Genomic DNA, 18,194 nt, shown 5'->3' with positions numbered 1-18,194 from the left:
AAATCTTATTAATCTTATTAACAGTAGAAGTTAAATCTTACTGTAGTCTTCAAATCTGGGTACTGTCTTAATCACAAAGGATTGACATGTCAAAGTCTAGACCCTGAATATAAGACGACCGCGTTTTTTTCAGATGTATTTCCAAGAAAAAAACATCGTCTTATATTCGGGACAATACGGTAATTTTTAAACATTTCATATTTTTTATGTTATGTATTTACCAAGTGTATATATATTTTCTTGTTTAGGAAAATAACATTTATTACTTTTGCTATTAGTGGACCAAGTTGCCCTCTGAGGCCCCGCCTACAACTAACAACTGAGCAGCAAGTCACCGTTTTGTCTATTATTTGGTTCATTATACAGTGTTTCAAAATACTTTTTATAGTTATACAACTCTATAATTTAGGTTCCTTTAAAATTATATAATATAATTCAGTATCAACATTAATAGGCCTATTATTAAATTCATTAACATACAGTAAAAAAAAATTAGTTAGAATTAATTCAATTAGAGTGTTATCCGAATAAATCCATAAAACAAATAAATTTGTTTTTCTTTTCTTTTCTTTTTTATTAAATAAATTAATAAATTATGTTTGTTTGTTTGTTGGAAATCACTTTCCTAAAAAAACATTTCTAATACTTCTAAAAATCTACTAATTCTAAAAAATATATATATGTCATAAAAATGTACATGAAACCATCCCCAAATCTAAATTTTCTCTCATATAACAGATTAAAAGAGCTTGAGACCTTGCCAAATCAAAGCAAGGGTTTAAAGCGCAGCACTGCAACAGAAGCAGTCTCTAGTCTGGAAGTGTCATTATGCAAACAAATGATGGTTCTACACCAGAAAAGGGAGGAAAATTCCTCCTATTCAGCTTGTCGGCGATGTGGATTACAATCACTTTAGTATCCTCGCTGTCATGAATGTCAAGGTGTAGTGTGTGAGAGTTTCCTTCACCAGAAAGGTGAAGAACAGATAGGCCTATGCTTATTCCATCCACTCCACATTGCTCAGAGGAGGCTTACCGAACCTTAATACCGCACTGTCGCACAAAGCTGAACGCCTCAGATGAGATGTGTGCCTTGAATACCAAGATAATGTTTTGTATACAAATAAGTGCATTCAGCCTTGTGCGCTTGTTCATTAAGGATCACTGGATGCTCAGCCTTCTCCCGTCAAGCTTGCCGTTTAACCCCACGTGAGCTGCCACTCCATTATGGAGTTGATTGGAGGGTTTGCAATGTTTATCTTACCTTGCTCACTCTCCATTTCCACTTCCTCCAAGCTCTCCCGCAGTATAATAGACAGCTACTATTGACGGCATCATCCGACTCATCTGCCCCCAGGCCTTGTGCTCTTACACCTAGAGATATCAGATTGCTTTCTGGAAAACCATCCAAACAGGGCACACTCCAAAACTTATTACAGCTTCCCATGAACGCCGTGGTATTGACAACATGGACTTCACCTGCACCAAATGCTGTTGTTTAGATGCAGAAAATGGCCTGATTTGATGTGTTTTCGAATGAGCCTACTGTTCTTGCTCTTTCTCCGTCTGTCTGTCTCTCTTTTGGAAGTGATGAGGTGGCAGAGATTCACGATATGTCAGAGAGCAGCACCGTTTCACCGAGCTCAGATGAGATGTTATGATCATCTGCTTTCCCGTCTCAGCTTCACCGTTTTGTTATAATTGCATACGTTCCATATATAGCTCACAGTGGCTTTTCACTTTCAGGGTTTGCTTTAGAAAACTGACAAAAGTTGCAAAAAGGGATGTAGTCTATAAGCATTAGGTCCCATCTGTCTTATTATGCTTCATATTTATATGGCTGCCACATGAGTCACCTGTATGAATGTACTGTTGCCCTTGCATGCAGTGTCCATTGACATTTGCCAGGATATGTATGACCTTCTGGTTGTAATGCAAGTGACATTATAGAGGGATAATGAACTTTCAGCAAAGCATAAGCTTCTTTACTTTAGCTTTTTTATTATCATTAATTTTATTATTTTAATCTTTTTTTCTTCTTCTTCACAAAATAATATATCAAACTATAATTGCTAGAACTACTGCAGACCCCCTGTTGAAGAAACTTGTTTTACTGTTAATGCTTTCCTAAAAGTAGCACTTTGAGCACAGCATGAGTTACATTTATCTTGCAATATATACAGTATATATATATATATATATACAGTATATATATAAAGTTTAAGTCGTAAAAAGTTATAAATACACAACACAAATGAATCCATACATTTAAAAAAAAAAAAGCAGCTCAGGCACTAAGAACATTTATTTACTGTGTTTAAGGGCACATTTTCAAATGAAAATTCAAATTTCTTTAGAGTTGCATAGTATAATTTTGTTAATAAATTATATCTTGACTCTTTATTAATACAAAAATGTTGATAAGTCTCTTGTAACTGACAATAATTTGTTATTAACAAACAAATATTGTCTACATTTACTAGGTTACCAGGCAGATACAAGGAGAAACCCAGGTCTGCCAGCATGACAGATGCTTTAATGAAATACATTTTTCAATTAGTGGTGATCCACTTTATAATAAATTTGGAATTTGTTTGAAAAGTTCCCTTTCTATCAGATAAATATGTTGCACTGGATGTGGGGAAGGGCATAACTCACAAAATGTACACATATACAAACATACAGGGCCTGCAGCAGAGAGGAGACTCAAAGGGGAGGCTCAGGAGTAGGTCTGTTTGGCATGGGCTGTGGCGGGAGCAGGAGAGCTGGGCTGCCGGGGGGCTGGTAGGCCTCCTGGTTCTGTACTGAAGTGGGAGATGGAATGGGGGTATCTGGGGAAGCTGAAGAAACCGAAACAGAAGCAAAAGCTATACAAACCTATAAAAAGCTATACAATTCACTTTGTGTAGCTTGGAATATAATGAGCAAATGATTCAAATAAGGGTTATTATCATTAACTAAAACTTAACCTAAACCGCTTCACTGATTCATTTTTATTTCTCACCAATGTCCAATGTCTGGTTTTTAAACCACTGACTATATTTAGGAACAGATAAATAAAAGGCTATGTCTTACCCATCTGCTGTGAGTGTGCAGGTCCTGGGATAGAGCTAATGATTATGGTCTGGCCCATTATTGGAACCTGAGGGTGACCATTGTGATGTAAGTGAGGTTGCTCTGTGGTTAGACCTGCAAAAATAAACAAATAAATAAATCGCAGAGGTGGATTAATGTAGAATTTCCCTACACAAAATTCCATATATATACATATATATATATATATATACACATACATAAATAAAAATATAATGTTACAATAATGATTTATATTTTGAGCAGTTAGGTTAGATTTGGTGGGAAATTTTATGTTCACCTAATTCATCTGTGCCTGTTCACGTCATGTGCGAAAGTAAAGAAAATAAAATCTGCCTACTACTGTTGCATATATGCTACTTCCAGCTTACAACCACAGATGGCAATAGAGACACCAAAGTTATATATTATTGCACAAAGTGCACATAATATTACACTCTATGCACAATCAGCTTGTAACACTCCAAAGAGAAAGGAAAACTTGAAATCACATCATATGACCCCTTTAAAGTCTCGATGTAATGGAAATAGAATACTGCAGGTATTTTTGCAGGTCAAAACCCGGAAATTAGCATTTTAGCACTTCCGGTTCCACTGTCCTGAAGTCAATGGGTTTTTGAATGGCTTTTTGGTTAAATGCCTGAAATAAGGTTAACATAAGCTCACATTTTGTTCAACAACATAAAATACATCTTTCACTTTTCTGGTGGACTACAGGACTACAGAGGTTAAACGTCATTACACCAAACAGGAAAACTCATCTACATTACTAGTCTGCTTTCACAGCCGTATTGTGTTTATAATAGCGCTCTTGCAAACTTCTAACTCAAACTTTCATAGAAAATGTTTTCTAAATAAAGACTGAAAGAGTTGTCGGAAGCCTAATTGAGGTTACATTGACGTCATGCAAACGTGTAGTTTATAGCCTAAGTTTAGCTTTTTATTTCTGTCGATTTAGGCTTCAAAATTCAGCTGTGTTCATTTGTGAAGATTATCACGAGGAACAAAATGTGTAAGAATCATAAACCTTTGTTGGTCACAGAGCTTATTTTCTATAATACGGTAATCCAAAAGCCAGTGGTAAAATTCATTGTTTTTTTATCAAGACAACCAGAGTGATGCTAACTTTCAGCTTGGCCTACAAAAATACGTTATATCACTTGGTTCTATCCACTGGTTGTTGATTAGATTGAGGCAGATAATAGTGATGTTAGCCTTAGCATGCACAAGTCTACCCTAGTCAAGTAAAACTGCTCCAGAATTAATGTCTTAATATGGTATACTAATACAGCAAATGCATAATTTTGCCTCATCATTTTACATCATATTGCAGTATAATATGCAGTATTATTAGAGAAAGATTAAGCAGACTTGTTTCCGAATAAAGTCCCTGCTTTCACCTAGTTTAAAAAATGATCATGAAGCATTTTTCGGCTCCAAAAGTCCCTGCAATTGAATGTTTCACCTCATACTCACCCCCAAGAAGCATCTCCTGCAGCAGGTTATCTATCTTGGCAAGACCGAAAAGCTTGATAAACTGTAGCTGCTCAATCATCTGCCAGGTGATGCTTTGCAGAGTAGGAAGTAGCAGCAAAAGCTCCCCGAATCGCCCACGCGAGTCATACTGCCGGTCATTAATGTAGTCTTCCAGACTCATTTGAACCTGATAGCGCATTGCCTTGATCTTAGAGGGGTCTCTTAAGCTTTTGGCGTCTGGAAGTTAAAAAACAGAGATGGTAACATGTACGGCTGTGTTTCATGATTGATACTTGGTGATAAATGAATGCTCTGTTTCATTCGTTATACCAGGGTCGAAGAACACAATGGCCTTTAGAGCTGCATATTCATTGTCGTCAATTTGGATGTCTTGGAAGGGAAGAACCAGTTCATCCAAGACTCGGTTAGATACACGACCTATTTCCGGCTCAGGGCAGTTTCGATGGACAACGCAGCCATTTCCTGCACGGAAAATGGAAATCTGTCTATCTACAGTATAATTATGTTGAATGGTGAAAATAACTATTAGAAGTTACCTAGAAGCAAGAGGTCTTTGTATGGCATTGACCTCTTAGCCACACCAAGCAAAAGATGCTCCCCAGCATGAGCTCGTAATAAACTAACCTGGAAGAAAAACGAGGCCTGGTTTAACATGTTTCTGTAAACCACAATGAAATTAATATCTGCTATACTATAATGAAATATTTAAAAAATGTTTGAGGTTGGTAAGATTTTTTATGTTTTCGAAAGAAGTCTCTAATGCACACCAAGGCTGTATTTATTTGATCAAAAATACAGTAAAAAAAGTTATATTGTAAATGTTATTTCTATTTTAATATATTTTTAAAATGCTATTTATTCCTGTGAAGGCTAAGCTGAATTTTCAGAAGCCATTACTCCAGTCTTCATCATCAATAATTTAATTTCATTTTCTCCGAACATTTTAATTGGAATTAGAAAAGGTTGATTTTTATAAACACGGTGTAGTTACAGTCTCTACCAGCAGGTGCCCTGCTTATTGGTTGACTGCATGTGTCCAAAAATCAAAATCAAAAATCAGTATAATGCAAAATGAGTAATTCATTTTGGTCCGGAAGAAAAAGACTGCAAATTTTAAATGCATAAAAAAACAATGCCAAAAAAACAATTTTGCCAACTTTTACTGTATATAGTATGCTAGTGTATTACTAAAGACCTCAAATCTAACAGACATGGAGTAAATTATATTTTTTTATTCTTTGAGCTTGAACATCTGCATGTTCAATAACAATAAATGCAAGGGGGAAAATCTGAAATTTAGAGCAACACAGACAGCGTGCTAAATGGAGGCTAAACTGAGTCAGCCATGTGAATAGCAAATATTGAGCTTCAGTGAACAGCCCTGCAATTTAACCCAAGGGCATCCCCAATTAGCACTGCCAGTGTTGCTTTCCAACAGCCATTACCTGGTCATCAAGTGGCAATTCGCTGAAGGCTGGGATGTATTTAGCCCACTCTACCAGAACAAGCAGCTGTTGCTTCATAGATTCACAGACGTCACTGATAGTGGCTGAGTTTTTCTCTGAAGCATCAGCAGGGCCCGTTTGGCTGGTGGCGTTGATCTGCTGGGAGACAAACCAGAGAAGAACCGAATTTACCGTGTCCTCTAAAAGTGCTTTCACACAGGCTGTTACCTCTCTCTCAGAATACATTCATGCAGGTACTCATGCAGATAATTAGAAATGTTGATGACACAGACTGATGCTTAAAGAAAGCAGCGCTCAGTTGTTATTTATCTCTCACTGTCATTAATAACTACTGAGCAGAACTTCATCAGAGTTACTGGAATGAAACGTCTCTTCCTTCTTTTATCAGCCCTGTTGGTTAATTTTTGTCTTTGGTGACTATTTATCTCTAGCATAATGCATTAAAACCATACACCTTTGCTTTAATTGACAATCATAGAAATGATTTATTGCTCAAAAGTAATAAATGTTACTGCTGCAGATACCGTAACTATATGCATGTTTTTTATTCCGTGTCTCTGCCCTTTTCTGCTGATACTCTCTTTCTTTGTGTGTGTGTGTGTGTGTGTATGAGAGAGAGTGAGAGAGAGAGAGACAGACAGACAGAGCGTTTCGATTAACCTTGATAGGACAGTTTACCTGCTGCGAGAGAGCTTCAGCATGAGCCAGGGCTGTGATTGGTGGCAGGTCATGTGAGTCCTGTAAGTTCCTCCTCGAGCTGATCCGGTCCCGCTCATTTTGCACGGCTGCAAACAAGCACAAACAATTTTGCTGATTAGTGAGCTAATAACAGTTAAGAGTAATTACTGATTAGCCAAGATGATGGGTGTGTTTCTCAAGTTTATTTACAGAAAATCTCACATATTGCCAAGATATTGGCAAAACGAAGCATTCATTGTAATCAATTCAAAGCATTCATTGTATTTTAACGTCATTAAACGTAAAACACAGACACACCTGCCAGTGATGAATGCATTGGAAAAATTTACAAGCCATAAATATTTCCTACTGGCCATGTTACTGTATTTTGCATTACTTTTAAAAGTTTTTAATTACAATTTTTATTTTTGAATATTTTTTAAATACTTTTCTTTATCAAAATGGAACTCTTGTAACCTTTTTATAAATTATATTGTTGATGTGTGATTTTTCTCATATCTAAACTTTTGACTGGAAGACCAGTTTTCAGTCTAGTGAACACCAGCTTCGTCACCCAGGTAAACCAGCTTAAACCAGCTAAGACTGGTAAACCATCTAAGGCTGGTTTAAGCATTTTTTTAGGAAACAATAGTGAGCAAATTAAAAAATAATACATGACTGCCGTGCAAAACCCTGCCTAAGCTAGAGGTAAAACTTTAACTGACCGCAGTCCTGAACAACGTGTACGCACGGAAAGTGAGGTGGAGAGCACATGATCGCCCATCATAAAAGTCTAAGCCAAGGTTATACATCCAATAAACTAAACATCCTTGTGTAATCAGGGCAAGTTTTATGGCATCATCCATTTTATTCTCTTGAGTTCCCTCTTCCCTGTTACTCCATGAGCTATCTGTTTGAAACTGTGGGAAAAGGGAGTATTTGTGGGGGGAAAGTATGCATATAAAATGTTTACCTTCTTTCTTCATTCCAGCTCGAAAGCATTTGTGAAGTCTGCAGAAACGGCACTGGTTCCTTTTGTCTTTATCAACAACACATTGACGATTAAACCTGCCCAAAAGTTAAAAAAAAAAATATATGGATCCTTATAAGGACCATATTAGCATATCAACAATAGATCTATTAACATTTTTGGTGAATTTTTTGTAATTAGAACTGAATTTAATGTATCTGGTTCTGATTTTAATTTCACTAAACGAATCCAGTTCCTTAATTGCTTCTTTAATGATATTTTTCTGTAAATTTTATATGGACTTGACAAAAGTTATGGCTTATGGTTCATCAAATTGGTCAAATGCTGATTAATTACACCAATTCAAATTGATAACTCACAAGTTCGAGACTGATTCATGAGTTTTTTTGATTGATTCATTAAAAAGATATGAGGCACTCAGTCGTGAAACTGATAACTCACAAATTAAGTTTAAGTACTAAAATTACTAAAACTGAAATAAAAAGCAAACTAATAAAGTTAATTATTAAATAAATTAATAAACTAATACTAAAACTAAACTAAAATTAAAATGAAAACAAAATATAATTTAAAAATAGTTAAAAATATAATTTAAAATATATAAACAAAATATAACCATTAATAAATATTATAATAATATATAAATAGCACTAAAATAACACTAAACACATTTTCTTTACCACATAAAAAGGATTATCAATACACAATATTCATTTTATAACGTAAACATCTCAGTTGGATGAGTGTGAGGTACCTGCAGGAGTAGACGTGACTCTTCCTGATGCTCCGGCGGAAGAAGCCTTTGCAGCCATCACAGCTGGAAGCGCCATAATGTTTACCTGTGGCTTTATCGCCACAGATTGCACAGTTGGAGCTCACGCCATTTTCTCCTTGACTGATGTGGAGCTCTGTCGGCATGTTTTCTGTGAAAAACAATATAGACAGTCAAGACTTGGATCATCACACATAATGTTACTGCCACCTGAACACTTTGGTTTGAGTTGCAACAACAGTTCAGTCAAGTGAGGGCTTGATGAATCGCTTGGGTGGCTCATTCATAAAAGGTTTTAGATCATTTAAAATAGAGAATCACGCCCATTGTACATCCAGAATGTTAAATAGTGGGAATCTGCTGCTGCTAAGCTTCTAGATGCTAAGCTAAGCATGCTAATTCAAGTTAGGCTAACAAACAAAGAGCCGTCTCATAAAGCAACAGCACGATGCGTCTATCAAATCTCTGCCTTTTTACTCAGTCTCTCAATGATAACAGCTAACGAGGAGAATGACGAAGAGTTCTGCATAAGTGAACAAAGGATGCTCATCCTAAAAGACCTTCTAATGCAACAGAGAGCGGCACCCTTCTGTTCATATATACAAGGATGAAAAAATCAATCATTCCTTTGTGCATCCAAAATCATAACATTTCAAGAAAAGAAATACAGCAGGGGACTTTAGCCTTTTATGCACTGAGACTGATTGAAGCCTCCCGCTGTTGTAGGACAGACTTAATTAGGATTAGCCTCTGTTTTATCGCATAGATAGATATTCGATGGAGATTGACATCTTATGGATAAATGTTAATGTGGGTTGAAAGCAATCTCTTCTGATTCAGTATATTCCCAAAGTGATTCCTTCTCATTTCAGAATAAAACATAATTTGAACGCAAAGGGCACGTGTGGTTGCAGAGAGCAATTTCATCTGGTTGGCTTTCGTACATCTGCAGAGTATGTTTTGAAGTATTTCGTTTCAGAGTAAGGTGATACAGAACTTAAAAGCGAAACAAAAATCAGTTGGCAAACAATTGCTTTATGGGTTTAATTAAAGGGGCCATCGGATGCAAATCAATCTTTGCAAATCGCCTTTCCTAATATGTGCTAGTTAGCCAGTTTTGCATCTAAAGTAAACAGTACTGCTGTCACCCACAAGAGAGGGGCGGTGTGAGCAGAGCTCATTAGCATTTAAAGCAACATGGACTAGAATTGCTTGCTAAAAACAGAGCTCATTTTGACAGGGTAAAAAGGGTGTTTTTTACACTACCATTGAGAAATTTTAACCAAAGTATGTTATAGACTTTTCATTAAGACCCTAAAGAATCATATCAACTTATATCAAATGGGCATCCGATGACCCCTTTAAAGAAATTGTTCACCAAAAAAGGAAAATTCTATCATTGTTTACTCACCATCATGTTGTTCCAAACCTGTATGACTTTCATGACTTTCTTCTGCAAATATTTGGAAAAATATTGGTAGCCAAACAGTTTTAGTTACCATTGACAACATGGACAAAAAACATTTGAGACATTTCTCAAAATATCTTCTTTTGTGTTTCACAGAATACAGTAATGTATGTTTTGGAATGATTTGAAAGTGAGTAAATGATGACAGAATATTCATTTGTGGGTGCACTATCCCTTTAAGCACAAGAAAGCTAAAGAATGCAAAGATTTGCATGCAAATTAGCCAAAAACAACAACCGGTCCATCCAAACACTTTCCTACAATATTAAATGTATGCAAACATTTGCTTGCAAACTCACTTATTACTCACTCAATTAAAATTAGTTAATGCAACAAAATGCTTTATTTTTTTTGGTCATAACTTAATTTCACTGTGTGCAATCCATTTAAATTTGTAAAATATTTTATTTTATTCATTTGCATATATATTGGAATCGATTAATGTATTTGTTACCACACAAAGCACATTAGGTTAACTTTTTTCCATACTACTACTAGTTAGAATTTAACTGCAGCAGATTCAGTCTAGTCAGTATGACAGATCTAATTTTATTGGGTTTACTCAATTGCATTTCCACTACATAATGTTTTTGGGTAAAGTTTACTGATTATTTTCAGAAAATCAAACTGAATTAAGTTCAGCCAAAGAATTTTTGTCTAGCTGTCCATCTGCATGCCTAAGGTTATGCATTTACTTTTAATTGGTTTGTATTCCAGTTATTTTATGGCCTTTCTCTATCTCTGTGTTTCGATGTACTGTAAAGAACTGTAAAGATAACTGGGAAATCTCTTCAGCAATTTTAATCCAGCATTAGGTTAATGGAGAACCAAAGTGGATAAATCACTTCAGATTGTGGTGACGTAATTGGGCCAGTAACCTAAGGAGTCTAAAAGAGTTGCCCTATCCACAATGTACCTTTGAGCAACACACTTCCCACAATGCTCCAGGGTGACTGTCCCTTTATTTCATGTATAAAAATTCAAAATAACATCACAGGACAAACATCCTTTTTACGCCTCAAAATGTCTCCTCTGGTATTCAGGAGTTCATTGCTGCTCTTGTATTGCTTTGAATTAACTTTGCAGTTGTACAAAATATTAAGAATTTACACCTAAACGTACCCCATTTTGTCCTACTTTCCCAACCTATGAACCCATGGAGATCCCAGTCTCTAATCCTGAGACTCAGAACTTTTTTCTCAGGATTTGAGCGAAACCCGCTCTGTTGAATTTTAAACCGAATGGAAAGACTTTCAAAGTAGTTAGCTAACAATGATCTCCTTTAGGCTGAGGTAAATGATTCTGCTGGGACGAATCATTCCAGACAGTTCAGACAGCTTTTAAACCAGCCATGACATGGCATCCGTCCCCTGCAGACACGTCTGAGACAGTCATACTAAGCCAAATTAACACCCACATCAATAATAATAATCTTTATTTTTATATAGCGCCTTTAAAGCAGCTTCTCAAGGCACTTTACATAATAAAACAAACAGATAAAAATACAACACATGCAGAACATCAGTTAGAATCTCTGAACTGACATTAATTCAATTAGCATTTTAATAACAACACTATAGCAAACACAGACTTCAAGCAGAATGAGCATCTGTTTACTAGTACAAGCAGCAGCATCTACCCCATCTGCAACATTTAAAGTACTTAAAAACACATATTTTGGACAAAATGCACAGCACTCACCACCACAATAAAGCACTTCTGCATTCTCAAAGCCCAATGTGCTATAGGTCGGGTCCAGGCCCTCGCAGTAATTGGCTACATCCATGTCTAACAAGGATTTAGGAAGAGGAGTTGGTGAAAACTTCATCCCTGCCTGGCTATCTCTACTTAAAGTCGTCCCGGGACAGTGTCTCTTGGAGAGAGAACTGAGGACAAGCCTTAGGTTGACCATTTCTTCAGAATGCTGATTTGTCATCTTCTAAGACAAGGGAGGAGCTTTGGCCAAGACTCCTCACCTCCTTGAACAGAACTTATCTTCTCACCTTATCCTATACTTATCAGAAGGATGAAGAGATAACAGTATTCGTTCCAGAAAGTAATACAAGGTTTTATTGGTGCAGCCAAACCAACAGGCCCTATTCTCAGGCAAAATGACATTCTTACAAAGTAATGCACCGTCCCAAAACCCAAAACTGTTGTACTGTAAATCAGTGGTGTTTTTTTAATTGGTCAAATAAATTTACAAAAATGTATATTTAAAAACGAGGTAAGCTATACAGCAGTTCCAGAATTCTGTTGCAATTATCGAAGTATTATAGACATAATTTGCATTCGTCTGACACAAATTCTGTTTTGTATGTTAACATTTATTTAAATTAGAAGAATTATTTGAATGTAATATTTTGAATCTATGAGTCATTGATGAGACATTTTTCTTAAAGAGTTTATTTATTCACCCTCATTTCCTTCCAAACCTACAATGTAAAGATTTTTCAAAGATGTAAAAAAAATAAATAAAAAAAGGTTTTACAAAAATTATAATTTTAGTCTTTCTACTTCTAAATTTCACATTTAATTCATTGAAATGTACTAGCAATTTCTTAGTAAATATTTTTTTTAAGTAAATCTTATACCGATTTTTGTGTATATTACTTTCTTCTTTTCTGTGGAACAAAAAAGTAGAGGCTCTAAAAAAAATTACTTTGAAACAATATTCACTAATAAATAGCTTCTTTTTTTTGGGCCATACAATGAACATCAATCGGGTCTATTTTCTTTCTTCTTCTTTTTTTTTTTTTGACCCCAGAACAAAGAAATTCATACTGGTTTGGAATGACATGAGGGTAAACTATCTTTTTAAGAGTTTTAAAAAATAAATAAAAACACAAATAAGACATATTACTGCAGTGCTGTCAGTCCTGTACAATGCATGTGCAAAGCCATAAAGGAAACAAATATTTGGTTTCTTTAAGAGTTTGTCCGATTTTTAAAAATCTGCGGGTTTTACAAGTAGGCTACTCTGTTTTCTGTACATTATATTGTCTTGTGGTGCAATTTAATCAACTAGAAAGTCAAACAGAATAGCACCATTGCTGTACAAGCAGTGACCATAACAAAAAAGAAAAAGAAAAAGAAAGAAAGACAACAAAATATAAAAATAAAATAAAATAAATATTAAATAGATTGAAGGATTTGAGCTTAGATTCAGTAAGCACAGGGATACTCCGATGCCACATCACACTTACTGTTACATTTTAACTTCACTTTAACTTCAACAAACAATGTTTTAAATGAGGAAGTGCTCAAATGCTCACGTGATAAGAGTTTAGATGAGGCCATCTATTTTATGTTATCTATTTTCAATAGCATTACACCTCAATATCAGCTCCAATGCAGAAAGATGAGTATACTGTACTTAAAATCACATTGCATAATACTCCCTACATTACTAGCTAGTTGATCTGTCATACCACTTCAACAGTAAAATAAATTCAAGATCAAACTAGAATTGTTTGAAAGTAAAATATCACCCCATGACTGTGAAAAACTCACAGTATCAAGGCAGTATATTCAGTTTTACATAAAAGAGCCCATTAATGTCACGTCTACACAGGCAACTGAAATAACTACGATCTGACCTAAATTATATTAAGGCATATTTTTAATGTAAAAGGCGACCTTTTAAAGTATTAACAAAGCAAATATAATTGTGACAATGTAAATGACAAAATAAATATTTTAAAACATTCCTTCAGCAATATTGGCTATAAAATACGAAATATAATAGTATAATAAGCACTGCTTATTTGTTTTCACGACATAAAATATCAGAAAACACATAAATCCTGACTGTTTTCTATATGAAACACCTATACATTTATATTTGTCAATACGAAAAATAATAATAATAAAACACAAATCGAGACTAACCTCATTTAAGGAATGCTGACGTCACAACTGCACGAGCGATACTTTCTTTAACGTTACCGTCAAAATGTTGTAGCAAGGAATTCTTTAAGACTACATCGCCAGGTAAAAGGTAGGAACGTTTTAACGGGTTTTTTTCTTCTTCTTTAACTGGCCCACAATTCAATGACCGCAACTCAAAGCTATCTGGTCTTACCTTCTCCACGTCCAACAACGATTTGCATTAATCCACCAAAACCCAAACGCCCTGTGTCAAAAAAAATATGCTAATAAATATGATATTTATGCTTTTATAGAGAGCAAATGAAGTGTTTGACATGTTAAAATCCTCACATTGGACAATACTTTTGGTGGTGTTGGGGGAGCCTCATTAGATCGATTTACTAAACAAACTGAAAGTTGGGTGGAGATGTTAAACAGTAACTAGGCCCAATAAAACACAAGACATGAATCGTTTTGCCTGTGCGTGGGTTCACACCGTAAAGAACACGGACAAATGAAGCCTAAAGTCAAGAAGGAAAACATTTGAATTTATAATATCATAAATATGTAACAGGCACTTTTGTGAGCCTACTTATACCTTATACCCTGATGGCTCAACTCCTAGTTTTACAGAAATATCGTTTTCCTTTTCAACTACCTCAGATCGGGTCTTTGACGTTCTCCAATTTTATCAGAAGAGGGCGCCAAATCTCTATTTTCCTCCCTCTCAATGAGAGGTCGAACATCGTTTGGCCATTGTCTTATCACATAACTGAACATAAAATCATATTTAAAACTCATATATTTAAACCATCGAGTGTTTTCATTTCTGCATGAGTCTAAAATCGTCCCCAAAAATGAAAACAAATGACGTGCTATCCCTCGCGAGCTGTGTCTATAGACTGGTTGTGTCGCGAGTTATTGGCTAAAAAAATGTGAAAACCTAGAGAGATAAACGTAATAGAAAACTCAAAAACAGAGTTGTCATTTTTAGTTCATCGTGACTCATTCTCTGCACTACACTGATGTTTATGCAGTTCAAATGCTCTCTAAAATAGGAATGCCACCACATCCCAGCTCACAATAATATGTGCTAATAACGTTCGCAATTTACCATTAAGGTATGAACATGGTCTCTGAATGTTCAAAACATCCTTTTTTTTTTCTTTTTTTTTAATGTTTAAAAAAATCTTAAGTTATGTAAACACTAGAGAGAGAAAAAAGTGAACGTTCCATTTTGTCAAAATGGGAGCGTTCTGGGAACGTTATGGATTACTTTTGAAACATGTGTTGTGTCGCGGAGCCAATGATACATTTCTTCAATGTAGTCAATGAAGTTCGAGAAGCAGAATTCCAGATGTTAAAATAAGACTTTATTAAACAAAGTAACAAAGCCAAGATAACGGTAACCGCATCTGAGGTCTCTGTCTGTCCGCGCATCCGTTTTATACCTTTTTCTCTTACCAAAGTTGGTAGTTCCGGTTTTTTATTGGTTATGCCTGTCTGGTTTGCCACAATTTATTACTAGCCCACCTGGTCCATTTTTTAATGTTGGAATTTGGCCAAATCAACCATTTTTTAAAAACTTTCATTTTGCCGCCTCCCATTGGTTGGCGGTGGTCACATGAGACATTCATCAAATCTGTTTACTCGTTCCTGTCAACTTCTGGAAATCACCCAGAGTTCGTTGGGTTATTCAAGTTCACTGGTACAATCCAATAGAAACCACCGGTACTGCCCAATGGAAGGGCCCTCATACATACAATCCTTATTAAGACATCCAGTATTGGGAATAATTCAACATATTGATTAGTATATTGATTACTTTCATGATTATACATCATATTTTAAGTAAGATAATACCATATTGAGTAAATAACATAATAGGTAATAGAATTACACAATACATGTAGGCTAATAAGTAAGTTATAACGTTTCAAAAACGTTAGGAATGTCCAACTAAGATGTTTTAGGAGAAAAGAAAGCCTTCCTTGAACGATGTAGGCTATTTGTGCTGACGCTTTGCGATCACATTTGAACGAACGTTCTATTATTGTGGAAGAACGTTTATTCATACCCTTGCCAGAACATAATTAGCCAAAGTTCTGAGAACATAAGCCTTAAATTCACTGAGATGCATTTTTTAGAAATTAGTTCAGTTATTGTGTATTGAGTAAATAAAATAGTTGTCAAAGGTTCGCTGTAAAATTAACCCTTGAAATCAAATGTATTTTGCTCTTCTATCTCCTCAACAGCATGACAGTACAGATATCAAAATAAACGTCATTTCAAATCATCTGAGAGACTTGAATACCAGGATAACCAACACACCATTATCACTACTATCGAATGATAGCATTGTTACTGTTACTTTAATATATAGGCCTAGCCTACCATGCTACATTGTATTTGTCATGGTACAAGAAATTACATGATAAAAAAAATAAAAACAAACAGGTCTGCTTTTCAAACAATGTAAAAAGCTTTCAGAGTCACAGATGATTGTATTAACCACTATTTTGGCACAAATTACAGCTAACATGGTATAGGCTACGGTTTCCAGCTTCACATCTGCAGACCTTTAGTGATGCGGAAAATAGCGTCTATATATGTACAGTTTTTATCCGCTTTATGTCCAGCACACTTTACATATGCTCTTCCCTGTGAACGTCAGCATGTCGAAACACGTAAGCCCGGTGATGGCCAGAAACACTTCATTGATCTGATGAAGGTCTTTAGTGTTGTTCAGGTATTGCAGCCGAAAAAGGTGGTAAGGTACCAGGCAAGTGAGCAAGATGAGTACAAAGCTGAGGTTTTTTATTTGGACCCAAAACTCCTGCTGGGAGCTGCTGGTGGCTCCGTACTTGAGTATCATCTGGCGTAGGATGATCACCTGGATGCAGGTCTGAAAACACGACACGGTGATAATAAGGATGGACAGAACCATGTTCAGGGCGTAGACATAGTGGTCCTGTAATTCATCCCCAAATTTGAAGCACTGGTTTTCTGGTATGGTTTTGTGTCCGTATTGTATCAGCACGAGGGGCAGCATGATGATTAACAGGATGCACCACACTAGAACGCTCGCGCCCAGCCCGTGCAGCCGCCTGTAGAACTCAGTCCGCTGCGTTTTCTTGTAAAAATGCAGGAAGCGAACCGTAAGAAGAATGGAGTAGATGGTGAACACCATGTATATGTGGATATGCACCATGGCGCTGACCAGTTTACAGAATCCCTGACCCAGCTGCCATGTTTGGGACGCGTAGTAGTAGATTCTGAATGGCACGGTGAGCAGGAAAAGAAAGTGTGCGACCATCAAGTTCAGGAAGGCGATGGTGATTAACGAGCGAATGTTGGTTTTTAGCAGGCTGATCATGACGGTTAAGCCCGTGATGCCCACCAGAAGGACTACAGTGTAGATAATGATCAGGGCGACTCTGTAGGGCTCGGTGAGGTGGGCCGGAGGGGCTGTTGGAGTTGGGTTGGTTGTCACTGCGGGGCTGGTGGTGTTGTCTACTGTGGTGTTCATCGTCATGGTTCCTAGTGAGAAAACATACTGGAAGACAAGCGTGATAAAGTTATTTAACAGATGCAAAATGCATCTGCATTGTTTTTCTTTTAGTTTTGTAGCGATTTAACAATTTTATTCATAAGCAATAATTCAAAAAGTTTTAAAATTAATTTAAGCTTAAAAGGGTAGTTAAAATGGGAATTCTGTAATCATTTACTCACCCTCATGTCGCTCCAAACCTGTAAAACTTTCTTTTTGTGTGATATCACAAAATATATTTGGAAGAATGTTAATCAAAGTTTTATTTTCCATTGACTTCCACTGTGTGAAGATAAAAAACACTTAAAATATTTTTGTTCCACAGGGGGGGAAAAACGTTTTACAGGTTTGGAACGACATGAGGGTGAGTAAATATCGACGAAAAATTCTATTCTGTTACACTTTACAGAAAGGTTTCATCTGTTAACATTAGTTACCTTCATCAGATAGCATGAATGAATAATGAAAAACACTTAAAAACCATTTATAAATCCTAGTTAATGTTAATTTGCGGGGCATAGAGGAGAAACAATAATGTACAGTATGTGGAAAATAATGTATTTTTTTTACTTTAAACCGCATAAACACATTTCATTACACCAAATACACAAAATAATGTTCTTTTTAGCAGCATCATATGACCCCTTTAAAATCAAAGTTGTATCTGTTCATATTATGTAACTGACCTGAGCTAACATGAACCAACAATGAATCTAAAGTTAACAAAGATTAAATATTAATACAAATGTATTGCTCATTGTTAGTTGATGTAAGTTAATGCATGAACTAATGGAAACTTATTGTAGACTG

General features: G+C 35.8%; 2 protein-coding genes across 4 annotated transcripts; both read right to left on the bottom strand.

The window, feature by feature from the left end:
* Positions 1–2,366: 2,366 nt before the first annotated feature.
* On the bottom strand, positions 2,367–14,534 carry LOC107721852 (hepatocyte nuclear factor 4-gamma-like). Of its 3 annotated transcripts, XM_016530022.1 has the most exons (11): positions 14,186–14,207; positions 14,049–14,099; positions 8,479–8,647; positions 7,707–7,801; positions 6,734–6,840; positions 6,035–6,193; positions 5,126–5,213; positions 4,899–5,051; positions 4,569–4,805; positions 3,075–3,188; positions 2,367–2,839 (listed from the first exon to the last, which is right to left on the bottom strand). In XM_016530022.1, the coding sequence occupies exons 2-11, from the start codon at positions 14,074–14,076 to the stop codon at positions 2,706–2,708; spliced, it is 1,284 nt and encodes a 427-aa protein (XP_016385508.1). In that variant the 5' UTR covers positions 14,077–14,099; positions 14,186–14,207; the 3' UTR covers positions 2,367–2,705. The 3 variants fall into 3 exon arrangements, with proteins under 3 accessions (XP_016385508.1, XP_016385510.1, XP_016385509.1); XM_016530024.1 differs by lacking the exons at positions 14,049–14,099; positions 14,186–14,207 and adding an exon at positions 14,493–14,534; XM_016530023.1 differs by having other exon boundaries at positions 6,035–6,190; positions 14,049–14,194.
* Positions 14,535–16,177: 1,643 nt separating this feature from the next.
* LOC107721860 (probable G-protein coupled receptor 141) lies at positions 16,178–17,584 on the bottom strand. The gene is made up of 2 exons (XM_016530032.1): positions 17,567–17,584; positions 16,178–17,374 (listed from the first exon to the last, which is right to left on the bottom strand). The coding sequence occupies exon 2, from the start codon at positions 17,367–17,369 to the stop codon at positions 16,464–16,466; it is 906 nt and encodes a 301-aa protein (XP_016385518.1). The 5' UTR covers positions 17,370–17,374; positions 17,567–17,584; the 3' UTR covers positions 16,178–16,463.
* Between the last annotated feature and the right edge of the window lie 610 nt (positions 17,585–18,194).

The sequence above is a fragment of the Sinocyclocheilus rhinocerous genome, unplaced genomic scaffold, assembly GCF_001515625.1.
Source record: "Sinocyclocheilus rhinocerous isolate Xijiao unplaced genomic scaffold, SAMN03320098_v1.1 scaffold90, whole genome shotgun sequence".
NCBI classification, from domain to species: domain Eukaryota; kingdom Metazoa; phylum Chordata; class Actinopteri; order Cypriniformes; family Cyprinidae; genus Sinocyclocheilus; species Sinocyclocheilus rhinocerous.
Note: the sequence above shows the minus strand (reverse complement) of the source record. Positions and strands in the feature narration are given on the sequence as shown.